This window comes from Camelus dromedarius, chromosome 20 (genome assembly GCF_036321535.1).
Source record: "Camelus dromedarius isolate mCamDro1 chromosome 20, mCamDro1.pat, whole genome shotgun sequence".
Taxonomy (NCBI): domain Eukaryota; kingdom Metazoa; phylum Chordata; class Mammalia; order Artiodactyla; family Camelidae; genus Camelus; species Camelus dromedarius.
In genome coordinates, this window is record NC_087455.1 from 33359439 (window position 1) to 33378772 (window position 19334).

Here is a 19334-nt window from a genome sequence, read left to right on the forward strand (position 1 = left end):
AGGGAAGGACCGGCGCAGGAGGGCGGGGTCGCGGCGCCGCCAACGCGGCCTCGCGCGGGGGGCGCCGCTCGCCGCGCCTCGGCGGGCGTTCCGGGAGGGGCATCTCTAGGGACTCACGGTGGCTTTAGATTCCTAGTGGAAGAGCCTTGAGGGGAGCGGCTCGCAGGAGAAGGGAAACTGTGGCCCTGGCCGGCTCTGTCCCCGCACGCCGCCCGCTCCCCCCCCGCGCAGCCTCGCAGATAGTCTCGCCCACTCCCGCCGCAGCCCACGTGGGCGAGGGAGCGCGGCGGCGCCGGCGGGCAGGCGACCAGCCGGTGAGCTGCGCTGCCGGGCGGTACGCGCTGCCTGGCTGGGCGAGTGGCCACCGCGAGAAAGACCACGAGGCACAGGCCTCGCCACAGGTAATTCGGGGGCCGCCGGAGCGCGAGGGGCAGCCGCCCGGCTGGGTTCGGATCCGGCCCCATCCCGATCTAGGCCGCGCCCCGGGGCCTCTAGGCCTTCGTGGCCCAATCGAGGGTGACTAATTTTGTTTTGTATTTTTCCTTGGCTGATGAAAAGAAGACGCAACTATGCCTGTTTATTAGCGCTCTTTGCGGAGGACGCAGAAGGAGGTCCAGTGTGTTAACGGGCTTCCTCCGGAAGTTCGGTGTGGGAACTGAAAAAGGAACTTGTTAAAATGGCCTCGGGAGGGCGTCAGGCAGCCGATGAGAGGCCCTTTATTGCGAAATCATTCCCCCCACCCACCTTTCATCTTCTGATTTCGTTCATTAGCCTTGCGGAGGTCGAAATCTTGAACTCTCACCAAGGAAAATTTAAGTGCCAATTACTACTCCTGACTAAGTACTAAGGCGCACAGTTGCGAACTAGTATATGGTATATTAATGAACTTCAGAATTATTTAAGGCTTTTTTCCTTAATTTTAACCTTGGTGAAAGCGTCGTGTTAGAGGACTTACCACGATGTAGGGCTTTTATACACATCCGTAACCGCTTTTGAATACTCTGTAGGCAAATGAGTTAACCGTAGTTGCAACTGATTCATTTCCGTCCAATAACCACTGAAACAGTGCAAGGCCCTTGGCTAGTGGGGAGTAGTCCCTGGGAGGGTGGATACAGAGATGAGACCCAGCCCTGCTCTCGTGAACGAATAATTAAGCAATTGTTAAGAAGTATACACAGCAAAGAAATGATATAGAAAAGATAAAAGCAGAAGGATAAACATTAGTTGTTTGCATAAAGATCTTTTAATGAGTATTGTTACAATTCAAAAGTTAATCTTACTAATGTGGGAGGAGTTTTCATTTGAACCTAGCTCTAGAGGCTTCAGAGTGAATTTGGGATTTCAGGAGTTTTCTTTGAAATAGCACAAAATGCGTAGACCTTGAAGTCAAAACTTTGATAGGGATCTACGCTGATAGGGATCTTAAGAATTATTGTATTGTACCCATAAACTTTTTAAAGACTCATTTAGAGAATGGTTATTGAAACCCCTATCATGGACTAGTCATTGTGCTAGACCACCATGAGAAACAGTCTTATGGTCAAGTAAGTCTTCTGTCTTCCAATTAAATGCTCTTCCAACATTGCTGTGCAAAGAAAGAATGTTGTAGGATTGAGGAAAAACGCAACAGGTTTGGAGGCTCATTTCCTACTAACAAAAATATCCACCCCCCAAGGCTATTGTGAATACTTTTTTCCTTTCTAAAATCATTTAAGAATGACAGTGAGACATTTCACTTTTATAAATACCTTTCAGGAGACTTCCTAAGCTGCAGATCTCTAAGAGGAGGTTAGACCCTCAAGTATTTATATTTATTTGGTCTATTTCAGAGCATAAAGCAAGCTGAATTTCAGGATAGAAATCAAAAAGTTGTAAGCAACAATTAACTCAGAATTCATTTATGTTTGGTTGTAATCAGTAATGATGATGATGGCTAACATTTTTTGGGCATTTTCCATATGCTGGACTCTACGCTGTACTTTATGTGGATTATCTTATTTAATGTAAAATACTATGCATCAGATTTACCCTTGAATTAATCAGGCTAAATATAAAAGTCCTTCATATTCCTGGACTTTAAAGCAATGACAGCCTTTCCTGATGAAAAATCCTTCTAAAAACAACTGCTTTTCCAGTCAAAATATATATGTATTCATTGCTGGATGCTTATATATTTCTGTCTGTTCATTTTGCTTGTTAGTTTTGACTTTTTTTTTTTTTTTTGGAAGGCTTTTTTTTTTCTTTTTTCCTACAGAGAAACAAAATTTGGCAAAACTCGTTCAATTCCCTTTTGAGAAACAGCTTTATCTATGAAATAGTCCGTAATGCTCAACCCTGAGGATGAAGCAAGAAGCAGCCTTCTAGATAGCGATATTTTGATGATTCATTTAAGACTAAGTAGAATTCTGCTTGTTTTTATTTTGTGACCAATGTACATACATAAAATATGTTTGAATAATTCAGTGTTATTGTTTTGATCAGCAGTCTGCTTCTTACACGTCTTTTAAACAAAATTTCAAGAGCACTTAATGGCATCACCTTGTCTTTAAATATTAAATTTACAGGTTCAGCTGTAATTTGAACATTTATAGATTTTTGTTTTAAATAGTTTTTCTCACACCATTGATTTTGCTTTCGGTTTTTAACTTGTACAGCGTATCTTTATTTTTCCAGTTCAGAGGTTCCTGTATTTTGGTTTGTTACTGAAACTTCCTTGTTTTGGGGTTTTCCTGTGCTTGAAAACATCTGACTGCTTTAGTCATCTAATTCGTTAAGCATCTTTTAATTAGAAAAAAATAATCTCCAGTTTATCTTTTTGCTGTTTGAATACTGTTTTAAACACTTACATAAAGTAAGTTTCTCTTTTTTGATGGTTACATATTTCTTTTGTAGGCTACTTTAAGAAAAATGGCCCTGTCAGCCCAACAGATACCCAGGTGGTTCAGCTCAGTTAAACTGAGTAGCTTCATTACTGCTACCCGACTCAGAAAACGTTTTCAGAGACCAGGAAAAACATTGTCGCATCGCTTTTTCACTCAACCTCAGCTGTCCTCTGACAATTGCTTTCTCCGGTGTGGTTTTAAGACTTATAGGACTTCCTCCTTATGGAATCGTTCCCAGACTACCAGCTCAAATAGTCAAGAGATTAGTTCTGTCCAAAGCACTCTGCTTCCTGCCGTGAATGCGCGGTCACAGAAGACACAGAAGATACCCAGCTTTGACTCTGAGCCGTCTGAGGAAGGTAATTCTGAACTTTCAGAAAATTCCCCTTTACCCCGCTTTGGTAGTTTGAGCAAGCTGCCTGTTTATATTTTGTTAGCCCATTTCAAGTCATACTTTGTGCCAGGAAAGAAAAAGAACAATGCCATTTCTATTCATTTGTTTCTGTTGTACCTCTAGTTTACTAAGAAAAAGTTTATAGACTAATACGTGTATGATTATTTTAAGCTATATGAATAACATTTGCTTTCTGAATTTCTTATTAGATTCTTTAAAAATTTTTTTTTCTTGTGGTAATTAGGTTTATTAGGGTCTAATTACCCTATTCTTTGTACCTAATTAGGGTATAATTGTACCTAGCTTAAAGTCATCCTTTTGGGGGGATACGGTTTTATGAATTTTGACATAATGCATTTAGTTGTGTAACAGCCATGAAACCAACAAATAGAACAAAGTGAACAAGCAGAACACTGCAAAAGTCTGCTCCCTCCTAAATGCTTCCTATTCTAGGAATATTCCTATGCAAGGACTGTTTCACTGCAAATGAGATAACATTAGGTTAAGTAGAATATGAAAGCAAGCCAGCTAGAGGGTAAGGGCAGGGTGGGGAGTCTGGGCATGAGAAATGAGAAAGGGTAATGATTAGAGGCAAAAAACAGAACAAAAAAGTCACAGCCCTGATTCCTTAGCTCAAGGTAGGTTACAGTTCCCAGCATCTTTTTTTTACTGTGTTTGACTTTAAACTTCAGAATCAAGGATATACTAAAGGAGGGTCACAACCTTAGCAAAGCATCACAAGTGGTAGAAACAGAACACTGCAGTCCTCTTACAGACATATTTGAGAATAACTTGGAGGAGAAGGGATTGGATCAACATGAAGACATTTCAGGATGTGATGACTTTAACCCACATAATTCAGGCCTGTAGAATGTGCTGTACTTTTGGCCAAATGAGCAAGCCATGGCAGACTCGATCTCTTTCTCAGAATGTACTTGAAGGTCAGTCGATCTTTCGCATTCATACCTGTTGATTAAAAGTGTCAGAAAGGAAAGGAATTTTGTACAGGACGTCCTTATGGAATAGAAACTTACCCACAAACAGTAGTTGATATCTCTAAATAGTCTTAACCTTACCTCTTAGAAGGTAGGCAATATAGGGACTTCTCAAATGTTGAACTCAGAAATGATGCCAGAGTTTAAAAAGAGGCAAACTAGGCAAAAGGCTGTCTTTATAGAAATAGCTTCAAGTGTCCAGACTGACAAGCTGACTTGCTTCTACTTGTCCACATCCTGGCTCCAAAGGACTGGACGATTTGCCTCCGCTGTCTCCACTGCAGCCAGTTTCTGAGGAGGAGGCTGTTCAGATTATTGCAGACCCTCCACTGCCCCCGTCCTCATTCACGCTTCGAGACTATGTGGATCATTCGGAGACTCTGCAGAAGTTAGTGCTCCTCGGTAAGTCTGAGCAACCCAGAAGTCCTTCTTTAGTGTACTCGGCACTTAGTTTTTCACCTTATTTTTTAAATTAGCATTTTTAATCTCTACCAACATACATACCCATGCATCAAAGTCAAATAGTGTGGAAAGGCATCTAGAGAAAAGCCGTCCTCCCACCTTCCTCCTTCCTGACCTTGTATCCGGATCCCCAGAGTGTCTGCTTTTATAGCTCTTTCTGTTTGTGTTTAACCTCTAAATGTTTATGTCATTGTTGACAGTGCTGTTGCATGGTTCATCAGTTTTAGACATCAGTTAGTCTCTTCCACACACACACATACGTTTCCCCTAATTCTCTTTAATTCTCCCAACAGTTTTTAGATAAATCATTAATCACTGATACTGTTATAATTCTAAGCATTGCTCTCTGCTCTTAGGGCGTGTACTATGATTGTTTCCGTTCCGCTGCAGTCTTTCATTTTCCCTGAGTTAATCATTGCTTTGTTTTTCATTTGATTAGTTTTCTCTTAAATTTTCCCACGCCTTCCAATGGCCACTCAGGACAGTTTTTCCTGCAGTCAGTCCTATCAGATGATTTTTCACTTGTCCCTACTACCCCCGACCTTCCTTCTGGAGCCCACTACCCTCCTGGTTTGGATGGTTTCTCTCTAGGCCTGCTCTGTAACTAGCTTAGCTTGTTGACCAGTAGGATGCGCCTAGATCTGGATGGTTGAAGGTAGCCAAGAGATATCAGTGCAAACTTTTATTAGTCCTTTTATTTTCAGTCTAGCGCCTTATTGCAACCTTCTGTTTTTCCCATTATCTCTGGATCTGGTGCTTTTATTTGATTTTTTCCAGATAAAGAACCTCCTTTGGGGAACTATGTTCAATATCTTATAATAACTTTTAATGAAAAAGAATATGAAAATGAATATATGTATGTATATGCATGACTGGGACATTGTGCTGTACACCAGAAATTGACACACTGTAACTGATGGTACTTCAATTAAAGGAAAAAAAAAAAAAAGAACCTCCTTTGGGGGATTGAGGAATAGGACAGGTAAAGGATTATCTCTCAAATCCATCGCTTCTCTCATTTTTCAGTCACTGCCTTAGTTTAAGCCCTCATTTTTCAGTGAAAAATTAGGAGCTTCCTACCTTGATAGTCTTCTTTTCAGCAGCATTGCCCTGATAATCTCTCTGACGTCGGTGCTCTTTCTGAAATGCAGGCCTGATTGTGTCAGTGACCTGCTTGAAATCCTGCAAAGCGCTTCCTGGCCTGGCCCTTACTCACCTTTTTTTTTAGCTTCACTTGCTTGCCACTCCCCTCCTTTTTGTTGGCCAGGTCTGATAACTGGAGAACTTCACTCAAGTTCAGGTAACTTCCTGAGTGTCGTCTCTGACCCTCCGGGCAGAGTGACCCCCTTTTCTGGGCTCTTCGCATCACCCCCTGCTCACTTCAGTCCTGGCACTAGTAACACTGTTATGCTTATTTACTCGTCTGTCCCTGTGCAGGTTACTCAGATGTACAGGGAATGGCCTTTGTTCTCAAGAAGCTTCAAGTCTTCAGAAGCATCTAAATATACATATAGAAGAATAACTGAAATCCAAAAATGAGAGGTCAAGTGATAAATCCCACAAAAGAGATACAAATGAAGTGTTCCCGTGGGTTCAAAGACGAGAGAAAGGTGACATCTGCTTCAAGCAGGAAAGCCGGTCCCCTTCCTTTTGGAACGGCTTTCCCAGCCTGTGATCGGTGCTGCGGGTAATACAAGATAAACGTAAGACCCACGTGGTCCCTGCCTTTAGATAATTCACAGTATGCTTGGAGCTTTGAAATACGCTTCAGCCATTCCCTCATCTGTCTGCTGATACTTCAATGGCATATCTTGGCAGTAACTTAAATGACAGCACCTTAGAGAAACCATGATTACATTGTCAAACAGTATTTTTATTTTTTATATTTTTGTTGAAAACCCATAGTCCTTTATTTTATAACAAAATTGGAATTAAATTACAAGGATCCATGTGACCCCAACTTTTGTCAATCATTTCATGATTTTTGAGGCTCTGGCTCCTTTCCTTGGCATGGTGGCCCAGCCTGAAAAAAGTATAAACTTTGTTGTTTGTCCAAAAGCATTTTTGAGGACCCAGCTATCCTGGCTCTTCTCTGCTTCTCAGATCTGCTTTCTGCCTTTCTGTCTGTCCTGTATCCCAGGAGGCTAACCTCTGCACGGGGGCTCCTTGCCAGCTGGCCTCTGAGCAGCGTCAGCCAGTGGGAGGCACTCGCAGGGGGAGAGGGAGGGCAGGTGGGAATATTTCCCCCATCCCCTCCCTGCTCTGGGTCATGTAATCACCGCGCTCCATGACAACAGCTCCCACTGGGCAGCCCTTTCTTAATCGCTTCCAGCTCCCTCTTGGTTCGGGTAATACTTTTTTCTCCCTGTCTCTTTAGCGCTAGGGATGCCCTTGTTTGCTCCCTAGACTCTGCTCACACCACTGTACAGAGTTCCTTCATTAAAGTTCTTTTCACTTGAACTTGGTAGGGCAACTTCTGTTGCCCGTCAGACCCCGATTGATACACTAAATGTGTGTATCCATGGCTGAATACAGTGGTCATTTTAGTTACTAAACTGATGGGCTAAAGCCAGCTTAGAACGTGGTCATCTAGAGTTAGAATCATGTATTACTCATTTTTTATATTCCCGGAAGTGCCTGTTCCGTAGGAGGCATTCAGTGACTATTTTTTCAAGTTAATGAAATCGTGAGTAAGCCCAAGTGATTTGTGCTGACAGCAGTGTGCTCTCCTGGTGAGATTCTGCTCTCCTGTTGCTGTTAAAAAGCAGCTTTTCAGGATTTCTGTTTCAGCACAGTCAGGGTGTGACAGCTCATGCTGAGCAAGGCACTTCAGCACATGTCAGCTGTAATGTTTAGTTACACTTGAGGTCTGAACCCTTTATGTTATTTTTAAAGCATCCCTTCCCACATTTATCACAGATTTTTGGAACTAGTTTCTATCTTACTTATCCATCCATCCATCCATCCATCCAATAATTTGATTTTTCTATTAATATTTTTAAATTACAAAAGAATTACATCCAGTTGCTAAAAGTGCACCTGTAATGCTAAAAGTGCACCTATTACAGGAGGAAGAACTCTTACCTTATCTACATCTCCAGTTCGACTTTCCAAAGGTAACTACTGTCACCAATTTGTCGAGTAGCTCTTCCCATCTTTTTCTATGCAAATATATGTATGTTACAGAAAGCCATACAGCGGGTCTTATATTTTTATGTAGTCAAACTTAATATTATTTTTAAAATTCTGTGTTTTCTTCTAGTAGCTTTTAAGTTAGTATACATTTAGATTCTTAATGTATCTGAAGTTAATTTTTGTATCAGATATAGAAGGAACTCTTAATTATTTGTCAAATATATAGCTAGAGGTCCCATTATATTGTAATGAAGTCTGTCTTTTCCCCCATTGATTTAAAATGTCATTATTATTGTATACTAGGTTTTTTTGTTCATCCTGGATCTGTTTTGAGGGTGTGTGCTTGTGTAATCTATTTTTCTGTTCATGATCATCTCATATCAATACCTGTTTAATATCAAGAAACTTGGGTTTGGAATTATATTTGCATCTAATAATACATAGAATTTTACAATTTATTTTTCTGGTTTAGACACCATTTTAAAAAGTGTTTTTATTTCATTACTTTTATATTTAAGACTGTAAAGTTGCATTTAGGAATCCGTTTGAGTTATTTTTTAACCTAAAGAAATATTTTTAAGGATATAAAATTTAAGTCTAAGTAAAAGTTTTAGATTGTCTTTGAATGTTTATTTTAAAGATAAAGAACGGGCCTTTCCTATTCATGTTTAATTTTTTTTTAACGAGAGAATAAAATGCTCAGTTTTAATGAGAATTTGGAATCAAAGGTTACTCTGATTCCCTGCCTAATTAATGTGGACATCTAATTATATCCATGACCAAAGAATACTTTAAAATAACAACTTGCTTTCTCCCCCTTCTTCCTTCCTCTCCTGTCCCTTGTCTCATTTACTTAGATTACTTAAGATTATGAGGATATGTGAAGGTTAAGGTGGGGCACTTTCTGCTTTGCTGTGTATTTCAGGGCAGAGCTACATATGTTTACCTGTTTCATGCAGACATTTCTTTTGCTCCTTTGAGGTACTTGTCTTTATGCTAAAAACCTGGAGAATGTAATGAGTAAGACATAGGGTCACTTTTATTCCCCCTTGAAGGGGATCATAAACAAATTTTTTAAATAATACTTATAACTAAAGAAGTGATAAACTCCAAAGAAAGTAACAGTTTATTCATAGGGTTTGTTACCCTGCAGAGCTACCAGTTAAGAAGTTACCGTGGAGATCATTAGGGGTTTATAAGAAACCTGCAAACAATATTCAAGAAACTGTAGGTAAAAATGATGATTCTAGGTCAGCATGAATTGGTTTGGGTGGAAGTTTAGCCCCAAATTTACTGTTTCCCTCTATACACGGCTTTGAAATAAATTCTGCATTTTTATTTTAATTTGTTTTTATTTCTGCAACCAATTTAGTTTTAAAATATTTAGAAGCTTCTGTTGACCTGTCTCAGGTCTCCTTTGGATAGGTTGTTGATCTCCATCACTGACTTCTTATGTTTCTATCTATGCAGTTTAATGACTCAGCTAAGGTTATCTTTAAGTAGTGTTTGTAATTTATTGCAGGAGTTGATTTATCCAAGATAGAAAAACATCCGGATGCCGCCAACCTCCTTCTGAGACTGGACTTTGAAAAAGACATTAAGCAAATACTCCTGTTTCTTAAAGATTTGGGTATAGAGGATAACCAACTAGGAACATTCTTCACTAAAAACTACGCTATTTTCTCTGAAGATCTTGAAAATCTTAAGACCAGGTATGGCTTTTAGAATGATTTTCACATAACCCAAGAAGTGGTTATGAAAGGAAGTATATGTGTAAGTTAGTTTTTAAGTCTCAGTGGCACTAGGATCTACTGACATGATGAATGTGTATACTGTTTTTTTTGTTGTGGACGTTCTTTGATCAGAATTAAGTATGTGGGTCAGTTCTTTTGTTCAACTACCCAATATTATGTTTTCAGCTTATTGCTAAGTTAATACTTAACTGTTTCTCTTTGGAAACTTGAATAATTTTTTTTTAATCTATTAACAAATGGCTAAATTATTTGAGGTCACACTTAAAGTTATGAGAGCCTGAGCTTTTCTATTGTTTTTTCTGGCCAATTTTCAATGGTTGACATTTGACATTCTTTAGCAAGTTATTGTATAATTTGCTTAATCATTTCCGTCAGTTGGCTATTTTGGTTTTTCCTTTTTTTTCTTCCTTAAATAACATTTCTATAAATATCTTTGTACTTCTCTCTGTGAGAACTGATTCAGTGAGATAGTATTGATCTGTGAGGTAGGAATCCTTCTAGGCATTGGGAACACCACAGAGTAAGACAGAGTCCTTGTCTTTAAGTTCACATCTTGGATTTATCATCATCTCCACCTCTCACCTAAATCAGGTCTTCCCAGATTCCCTGAGTGAGAGCACTGTTCACCCTGTTGCCCAAATCAGAAACACTGGTATGAACTTGACTTCTCTTTTGTCATCCACGTCTAATACCTTACCGAGGCCTGTTGGTTCTATTTTTCTGTCTCTCAAATCAGTCAGTGCATTTCTCGTAATCTTCACTTTGAACACCTAACCTCAGGTCCCCATCATTTCACATGAAAAATACTACAACGGTGTCCTAACTAGTCTGCAGACTCTTCTCACACTGATTTCAGGGAGCTTTGCAGTTCCTTGAACCATCAGGGTCTAATGCCTTATCTCTGAATTAGGGAAAAATAGAACAAAAAAACTGCATTCCTTACATTGAATAATTTGAGCCCATATTATATACGAAGGCACTTAGCTAGTCCTGAACCATGTAAGACAGACACACTCTCTCCCTTCACGGGACTGACAGTCTGGTGTGACTTAGACCGGCTGTTACAGCACACGGGAGAGAAAGAGTGATTCTAGGAGACAGGCTGACATATCTAGCTCTGCTCCTCTTGGCTGCCTGGAACACTAATTCTCTCCCCATTCAAAACCCAACTTGCCCTTTTGCTCAAGGTTTATTCAAGGGAAGAGTACACACCAGGAAGTGGAGATCACTGGGAGCCATTTCAGAGGCTGCCAGTGCACCATTATTATTTATATCACCATTTTACAGGAAGGGCACAGAGACGTTAAATAATTTGCCTAAGATAACCCAGCTAGTGTAAGTGGCAGAGCTGGGATTCAAATCACTTGGTCTAATTCCAGAGTCCTGGCTACTACACCATACTGTCTCCCTACTTTTAATTCTATGCAGGAAATATAAGGTTAAAAGGAGCTTAAGTTACTTTCTCAAGATTGCACGTGCTGCTAACAGTTAAGGTATATTTTCACGTCGATAGTATAGACTAATGGTTCCCAAACCTGGCTGACTGACAAAGCAAACTGTGGAGCATTTAAAAAAATTACTGGGAATTTTTTAATAGGTAATTTATCCACATGCACTCAAAAGGATATATAATGAAAAATAAGCTACTGGAAGAGGCAAGGGTATGATAACCTTTACTGAACTTAGCTTCTGGCTCTGTTATGTACGGCAGTCTTATTTTCTAGAATTTCTATAATACTGATTTCATACGCTTGTTTTCTTTTCAATAAAGAGAATTTGAAATGTACAAATGAGTAATCTGCATTTAAATTATCAGAAATTTTTTTTTGGCTGGGCCTTAAAACTTAATATTTTAGTGGAAAAGTTATCACAACATGAACAACAGTTTCAATAACGTTTTAATCAGATACTGATCTTCGATGCAACCAAAGGAAAAAAAATTGGTGATCCTCCTTCCCACCTGCTTATTCCTGACCCTTGTCAGCCTTGCAAGACCCATCTCTGGAGGCAGCTACGATTATCAAGTTTTTTCCTCAACTTGCTAAGAATGTTCTGTCATACACAAGCATGTGTGTGTATCTGTGTACACACATACACAAGAACACACATATACAGTTGGTAGCATTTACACACACTATTCTGCACCCAACCATAACTACATGTTGGAGATAGGTTTTTGTTGGCTTTTCTTATTCTTAACCCGACTATGGGTCTGTCTAGTCCCCTCCTGGTAAAGATGGGGGTGATTTCTGGTCTTTCCTATCACAGAGATGCTGCAGTGACTCCCCCGGTATGTACATCATTTCACACATATTGGTGTGTATCTGTAGGATGTATTTTTAAAAGTAGAATTACTAGGTCATTGATGGGGTGTGTGCATGTATACTTTTAATAGATATTGACAAATTGTCCTTCGTGTAGGTTAGTTGTAGTTTACATTCCCACCAACAGTGTACAGAAGTGCCAGGTTCCCTGTTATCCTCACTAATCCAGTCTCATCAAACTTTATGAGTTCAATGCATTTTATAGATAAGAACAGTGCCTCTTTTTTGCTTTGGAAATGACGTTTGGCCCATCAGATATTTGGAGGATCTTTTCATATGTCAAACTTGTGTTTATATTTCCTTTTCTATATGTCCTTTGCCATTTTTAATGGGCTTTTTTTTTTGGTAAGCAGTCTTTTATATATTAACAAAATTAGTTCTTTCTCTGTGACACGTTGTAAGTATTTTTCCCAGCTTGTCACTTGTCTGACTTCGTTGATGGTGGGTTTTTTGTTTTTGTTTTGCCTTGCATTTAAAATTTTTATGTAATTAAAATTTATCAATCTTTTCTCTCATCACCTCTAAGGGACTGGTTTAAAGGAGTAATGTTATTGAGTATAAAATATAAGTTCTGATATGTGGTATAAAAATATGGGTATTAGAAGTAGGCATGCATGAGTTTAAATTTCAGCTTTGTAATTAATTAGCTGCTGGTCTGAGACAAGTTATTTCCGAATCTCTGTTTCTTCAGGTGCAATGTGGGGCATTTACCTCGTCACACAGGGTTTTTTTTGTTTGTTTTTGTGTTTGTTTTCCTGGTGAGAATTAAACAAGATCATGTCCTGGAATTTTAGGCATTTAAGTAAACTGCCTTTTGTATATTTATAGATTTTTTTTTTAAATAAATAATGTAATTTTATAGTCAGACTCTCTATATTTTACTACCTTACTTTGGTTCCCAGAAACTTATCAGGAAAGTTCTCAGTTGTTAACAAAATACATATTGAAAGATTCTAGTAACAATTGTTTATGAAAATACATTCTCAGTAAATGTACTGAAATAAAAAATTCCTCTTTTCAGTGTTAGCCATTCTTGACGGACTTTCTTCATAAAAAGAGTTCTGAATCTCTTCTCTTCTTAATTTGTGTGTTTTCTACTCTTAGCAAAGAAAGAAAGAAATTCTTAAACAGAAGCTATTTCGTTTTTTTTCTACCAACTAATAAAATGTCAGGTTCACTGAAAAGGGAATCTGTCAGTCGATGTTAGAAACACTGTCTGTGTCTGCGTGTACGTGGAAGCCCTTCTAGAGCTGGTGAATGCTTGTTTTCTTCTCACCATTTTGGGGCCCTTATTATTGAAGTCGCGTGACACTAAATATTTCTCTTATGTGCACGTATTCTGTTTGTTTCTCTAGAGTGGCTTATCTACAGTCAAAAAATTTCAGTAAGGCAGACATTGCACAGATGGTCAGAAATGCACCATTTTTGCTGAGTTTTTCAGTGGAAAGACTGGATAACAGATTGGGATTTTTTCAGAAGGAACTTGAACTTAGTGTGAAGAAGGTAAAGAAAAGGGGAGAATTTGTATGTTTCCACATCAACTACATTTAGTAACTGCTAAATCTGTTTCTAACCGATACCTGTCCCATATGAATTCTATAAATGCCTAGTATTTTCTGTACAAAAATGAGTTACCTTGCTAGGGTAATCATATAGCTGTGTTGTTTTATAATAATTCCATAAAATTAGTTCCTTAAGTTTTATTCTCAGCACTAATTTTTTCCTCAAACAGTGTTAAGTTTATGTATTTCTGGGCTTAGCATTTCTCTGCTGGGTCATATTTTACATTTTAGTTTTGTATTCCTAGTAATGCTTTGTTTTTTTCCAAACCAGTTGAATATGCAAATGTATTAATAATAGATTGTTTTATAACTGTAGACTAGAGATCTGGTAATTCGTCTCCCAAGGCTCCTCACTGGAAGTCTGGAGCCTGTGAAGGAAAATATGAAGGTAGGACACCTGTAAGTTTTTTCTTGTTTGTTTCTTGTATAGTCAGTTTACAATGTTGTGTCAAGTTCCAGCGTAGAGCACAATTTTTCAGTTATACATGAACATACATATATTCATTGTTGCATACTCTTCACAGTGAGCTACCACAAGATCTTGTATATATTTCCCTGTGCTATACAGTATAATCTTGTTTATCTATTCTATATATACCTGTCAGTGTCTACAAATTTCGAACTCCCAGTCTGTCCCTTCCCACTCCCTTCCCCCTGGCAACCACAAGTTTGTATTCTATGTCTATGAGTCTGTTTCTGTTTTGTATTTATGTTCTTTTTTTTTTTTTTTAGATTCCACATATGAGCAATCTCATATGGTATTTTTCTTTCTCTTTCTGGCTTACTTCACTTAGAATGACATTCTCCAGGGACATCCATGTTGCTGTAAATGGCATTATGTTGTCATTTTTATGGCTGAATAGTATTCCATTGTATAAATATACCACATCTTTATCCAGTCATCTGTTGATGGACATTTAGGCTGTTTCCACGTCTTGGCTATTTAAATAGTGATGCTATGAACATTGGGGTGCAGGTGTCTTTTTGAAGTAGGGTTCCTTCTGGATATATGCCCAGATGCCTGTAAGTTTTTGAGAAATCCATTTCTTTAAGTGTTTAAGTCCTCTGAAGAGGATAGATTTGCTACCATCACCTTAAAGAAAACTAGATTGTAAAAGAAGTTACTTCTAAAAAGACGGACAAGGAAATGATACAATAAATATCTAGCAAGCAGTTGATTTTAGTTTCTGATATTTTCACATGTTGAGCCGGTGTGGCATGAATAAGTGGCCTTGCAGACACTGATCCCCGTAATCCTCGAGTAGCAGGTTGGGTGTCTGCTCCCTTTGCCCAGTGTGAGGGTCTGTGTCTTTGTCACCTCGGGGGAACATGAGCTGTGGAGCCTGGAGCCAAAAGGCTTCTTTGAAGAGAGTAGTGGCCAGTGTGTTGCTCTCAGAACCTGTGCCACCTGCCAGCTCTGGTTCTGTCACAGAACATCCCAGACCTTCTTCACTGTCCTCCCTCCATGAGGACAGTATAGAACCAAGGGCAGCTGGCATGTTAGCATACGAAGCTGTAGTGGTATTTGGAATTATATAAAGCCTATTTTCTGAGGTGCTTCAAGTGTCTCATACTCAGCTGTTGAAGAATTTTATTGAGTACCTGCTCATGCTCTGGGCTGGGGAGATAGTCCCTGCTCTGTGGTGCTTACAGCTCAGCGAGGGGTTGCATGCATGGTGGCCAGAACAGTGGGCTGGTGAGGGGCTCAGGAGACTGACTACACATAAGAGGACCTAACCCACATTTAGGTGATCTCGAATTTTGACATGTAGTTTTTCCAGATGACATGTATATGAGGGTGCTTGGAAGCAGAGGCTCAGGAAGCACTTTGAAAATCTTACTGCCCGCCTGTGTGGTGTGGAGCCCACACAGACAGCCTGACCAGGCCCCTTTGTCCACCGTTATTCTGTCTCGTAATTATGATAGCTCCTTGGTGATCTTCATGATGATCATCAGGCTGTGAGTAGCTCACTCTCAGGAGAGGGGTTTAAAGTTCAGGTTACCCCAGAAGCAGGAAGCCATGAACCCTTAAGGGCATTGGCATAGCCGTCTCCAGATTTTAACATCCTAATTTTAAATTTTGAAAGAATCAATGTGTCCTCTGGCATATTACCAAAATAACTATTTCTGTCGGTGATTCATAGCAACTCTGTTTTCTTTTAGGTTTATCGACTTGAACTAGGTTTTAAACATAATGAAATTCAACATATGATCACCAAAATCCCAAAGATGTTAACTGCAAATAAAAGGAAACTTACCGAGACTTTTGACTACGTGCACAACGTGATGCGCGTTCCCCACCATATCATTGTGAAGTTCCCACAGGTAAGGAGCGTGTGGCTCTCTGTTCCATAAGCACTGTCATCGCCCTTAGCACACAGTGCTGTCCACTTGTGAAAACCCCTTGCTGTTTGTGAAGGAATTGGACCAAATGCAGTATAGTTCTGAGAGTTGCATTAAGATCTTTTTTTTCCCCCATCTTTTGATCAAGAACACGTCTAGCAGATGTAGTCGAGGGACCACCTGTGAACAGTCTACAACTTCTAGGGCACACATGTACATCTTGGGAGGACATATAAGTGACGAATCTATTTCCCTGTGGTTTGCACCTATTCCTGGTTCTACCTGTTGGAATCTAACTTATTCTCTCTTACGCTTTTCTCCATTTAGGTTTGAAATACGCCACTGCTCTTAAAGGTTCTTTCAATTTGAAGTGTACTTTTTTATTCACAATCTATCTAAATCCATTAGTTAACAAGCCATATTGTAATGATCTATCAAAGCATAGAACACTTCTAGTTAGCCATCACGCCAAAGCCATAATTACATTTTCTAAAGTAATTAGACTTTACTGTTCTTTACCGAGTGGATGACATTATCTGCTTGTTCACAAGAATGTTAACTCTTTGTAAGCAGAGATCTTGTCTGATTTATATACTGCTGAATTCCCAGACTCTGAAACTATACCGGGCCGATTAGTAGGTACTGGATAGATATTTGTTGAACAGATGAATGATTGAATCTCATAAAAGTCATCCTTCTTCCCTGTGTGGCATGTGAATAGACACTCAGTGAGTATTCACTGGATAAATGAAAGATTGGATTTCATCAACGTAATCCCTCTACTCCATTTGGTACATGTGTTCCTGATGTAAAGGTGGGCAAAGAAATATGACTTTAATATAACTCTCCGAACTGGACTGCGCTCAGTACAATTCCCCTTCACAAACAGCAGTGTTTATTTATCTATCATGCTTCACTATGAATGGGTCCTTAATAGAGAATTTTTCCGTTTTATCATATGTATTCATTATAAAAAGTGTTAGAAGCCTGGTGGTGCAAATTTGGCTTATGGAAGCACTGTAAAGTAAATCATCTTCAACTAAAAAGCAATAACAATTTGTTTTCCACTGGGTTGGTTGATAACTCAGTGACTGTAGAGCATGATAGAAAAGATCTGAGGATTAAAAAAAAAATCAATGAGTCATGTGTTCTTGTGGAACCTGTATTCTAGTGTGGAAGACAAGTTCTTAAAATGTAATCACTTTCCATAATGTTAGCATCTTAACCAGATATCTTACAGAGCTATTGATTTAATTTAGGAGAGGTAGGAAAATCACAGAAATAGTAATAGCCATTGATTGCTTATTTACTATGTGCCAGCTCTGTCTTTACTGCTTTACTTAAATTCATTTCATCCTCACAACAAGCAGATGTGGTGGGTACTATTATTATCCCTATTTTTACAAATGAAGAAATTAAGCATAAAGAGATTCAGTAAGTTGTCCAAGGTTACCCAGGTAACAGGGGCCAGAGCCGGGATTAGAACCCTGGCAGTCAGTTTGAAAACGCACATGCTTACCTAGGATATACTGCCACTCTAAGAAGATGACAGCTGAGCTGTCAGTAGAATGAGTGGAGTCTCAAAAATGGACAGAGACTTTCCAAGGAGAGGGAACTATAAACTTGACTAGATGCATCAAAATCAGTTGTTTGAAAAAACAGGTTTTAGGCCCCCCACATCCTAGCTCTGGGAAGTCCAATTGTAGAACAACTGTGGCTTCCATAGCAGGAGGATTCTCAGACTCCTAGGGGTCTGGGTAGTATTGTAAAAAAAAAAAAAAAAAAAAAAAAAAAAAAAAATTAGTAGAAAAATACATTAATTGACAGCAGGACCATGAGGGAACTGATACCGACTTTAAATTTTTGGCTGGTGCTTTAAAAATTTAGTGTTGTGAAACAGCTTTCTCATGCAAAAACAGTTTAACAGTTCTGGTTGGTAGTTATTTTTACGATTAATTAAAAACAGGGAAACAATTTTAACTTAATAAGTATGGTTGATTTACTCATTTCAAAGCAGTGGCGGTAATTAACATGAGGGAGTCACTAGTGCAGGAAAGAGGCTATATTCTGCTTCCTCTAAGACCTTGTTTCTCCTCTTCGCCTGCGGGCTTCTGCGAAGGCAGAGCTGGAGTCCAGTTAGGATGAGAAGGGATCAGTAATTCTCCACTTAGAGAGTTTTTTTTTGTTTGTTTGTCTGTTTGTTTTTGCTTATTTGCTGAGAATTGAATGGATCATTAATAGGATGAAACTTTTCTGACATTGCATAGTGGTCCCTGGTGGTCAGCAGCGAGAGTGAGAGAGAGAGAGTGCGAGAGAGGGAGGGAGGGAGAGGTTGGGGGAGGGGAGAGAGAATCCAAGCCTTTCCAAGTGATCTGTTAATTAGTTTGTTTCCACTTGAACATAATGACTCCTGGAGGTTATGTGCCATGTGGAGCATCCCCAGTGTATCTGAATACAGCCAAGAGAAGAACCTGAGACGGAACACTGAACGTGGTTCATTGGTCCTGGCCCCGAGCCTCACAGATGTGTCTTCAGCTTGGGGCTCTGTTTTAAGTCTGGCCACATCTCCCAGGTCTCCCTCCTTTCTTGCATCTGGCTGTCAGGACTTAGCCCGCTTCTGATTCCTTTTTCAAGTTATTGCCCTCATTCCACTCCCTCAGGAGTTTTAACCCCAAGGCGGGTAAGCCGCTCCCCTGAGGTCCAGGTACATTTCATTTTGATACCAATCAGAGGGAGCACCAGGAATTAAAAAAGAAAGAAAGAAGGGAAAAATAGGGGAGTGTCACAGATTACGAAATCTTACACAATCTTTGATGCCGTAAACCTTGATCTCTAACTTTGGGTCTCAAACTTGGCAAGCATGAGACTCCCTTGGTGGACTTGTGGGCCCCACTCTCAAAGTCTCTGGATAAGAAGGTTTGGGGTGGAGCCTGAGAATTTGCTTTCTTAACAGCTTCTCCCATCTCCCTGGATTAGTCTGGTCTTTGCCTGTAATGTAGCCCTTTATTATTTTATAATTGTTGTTTGTTAAGTTTTGAGTCCCTTTTTAATCATAATTTCTTAGCAGAAGCCAAAGGGTTTAAACCCTCTAGCATACTTAATGGAGCATGTGGTCAAAACTTTGTACTTGCTAGCCTATTAAAATTTTTAGCCAAATAAACAGTTCATTTTTCAGTGCATAATGTTTTTTTTTTTAACTTTTTTTTTTTCCCTAGGTATTTAATACAAGGTTGTTCAAAGTCAAAGAAAGGCATTTGTTTCTTACCTATTTAGGAAGAGCACAGTATGATCCAGCAAAACCTAACTACATCTCTTTGGACAAATTGGTATCTATGCCTGATGAAATATTTTGTGAAGAGATGGCCAAGGCCTCAGTACAGGACTTTGAAAAATTCTTAAAAACTCTTTAGTTTTTGATGAATGTTAAAATGTAATAATGTAAATGAATGTATATATGAATAAATTAATATATTTTAAAATAAA

The 19334-nt window shown here is 39.2% G+C and overlaps 1 protein-coding gene across 4 annotated transcripts; it reads left to right on the forward strand.

Moving 5' to 3' along the window:
• Nucleotides 1–257: 257 nt before the first annotated feature.
• On the forward strand, nt 258–19334 carry MTERF3 (mitochondrial transcription termination factor 3). Of its 4 annotated transcripts, none has more exons than XM_031439358.2 (8): nt 259–401; nt 2893–3241; nt 4521–4673; nt 9391–9580; nt 13302–13449; nt 13825–13896; nt 15672–15833; nt 19067–19334. In XM_031439358.2, the coding sequence occupies exons 2-8, from the start codon at nt 2908–2910 to the stop codon at nt 19259–19261; spliced, it is 1254 nt and encodes a 417-aa protein (XP_031295218.1). In that variant the 5' UTR covers nt 259–401; nt 2893–2907; the 3' UTR covers nt 19262–19334. The 4 variants fall into 4 exon arrangements, with proteins under 4 accessions (XP_064333022.1, XP_031295218.1, XP_064333021.1 ...); XM_064476953.1 differs by lacking the exon at nt 259–401 and adding an exon at nt 3969–4217 and having other exon boundaries at nt 3118–3241; nt 4556–4673; XM_064476952.1 differs by lacking the exon at nt 19067–19334 and having other exon boundaries at nt 258–401; nt 13825–13907; nt 15672–15811.

Coding starts and splice junctions, on each gene's coding strand:
- MTERF3 (XM_031439358.2), top strand. CDS start 2,908: ATGGCCCTGTCAGCCCAACAGATACCCAGGTGGTTCAGCTCAGTTAAA. Junction 13,897..15,671: donor CTGTGAAGGAAAATATGAAG/GTAGGACACCTG, acceptor GTTTTCTTTTAG/GTTTATCGACTTGAACTAGG. Junction 15,834..19,066: donor TCATTGTGAAGTTCCCACAG/GTAAGGAGCGTG, acceptor TTTTTTCCCTAG/GTATTTAATACAAGGTTGTT.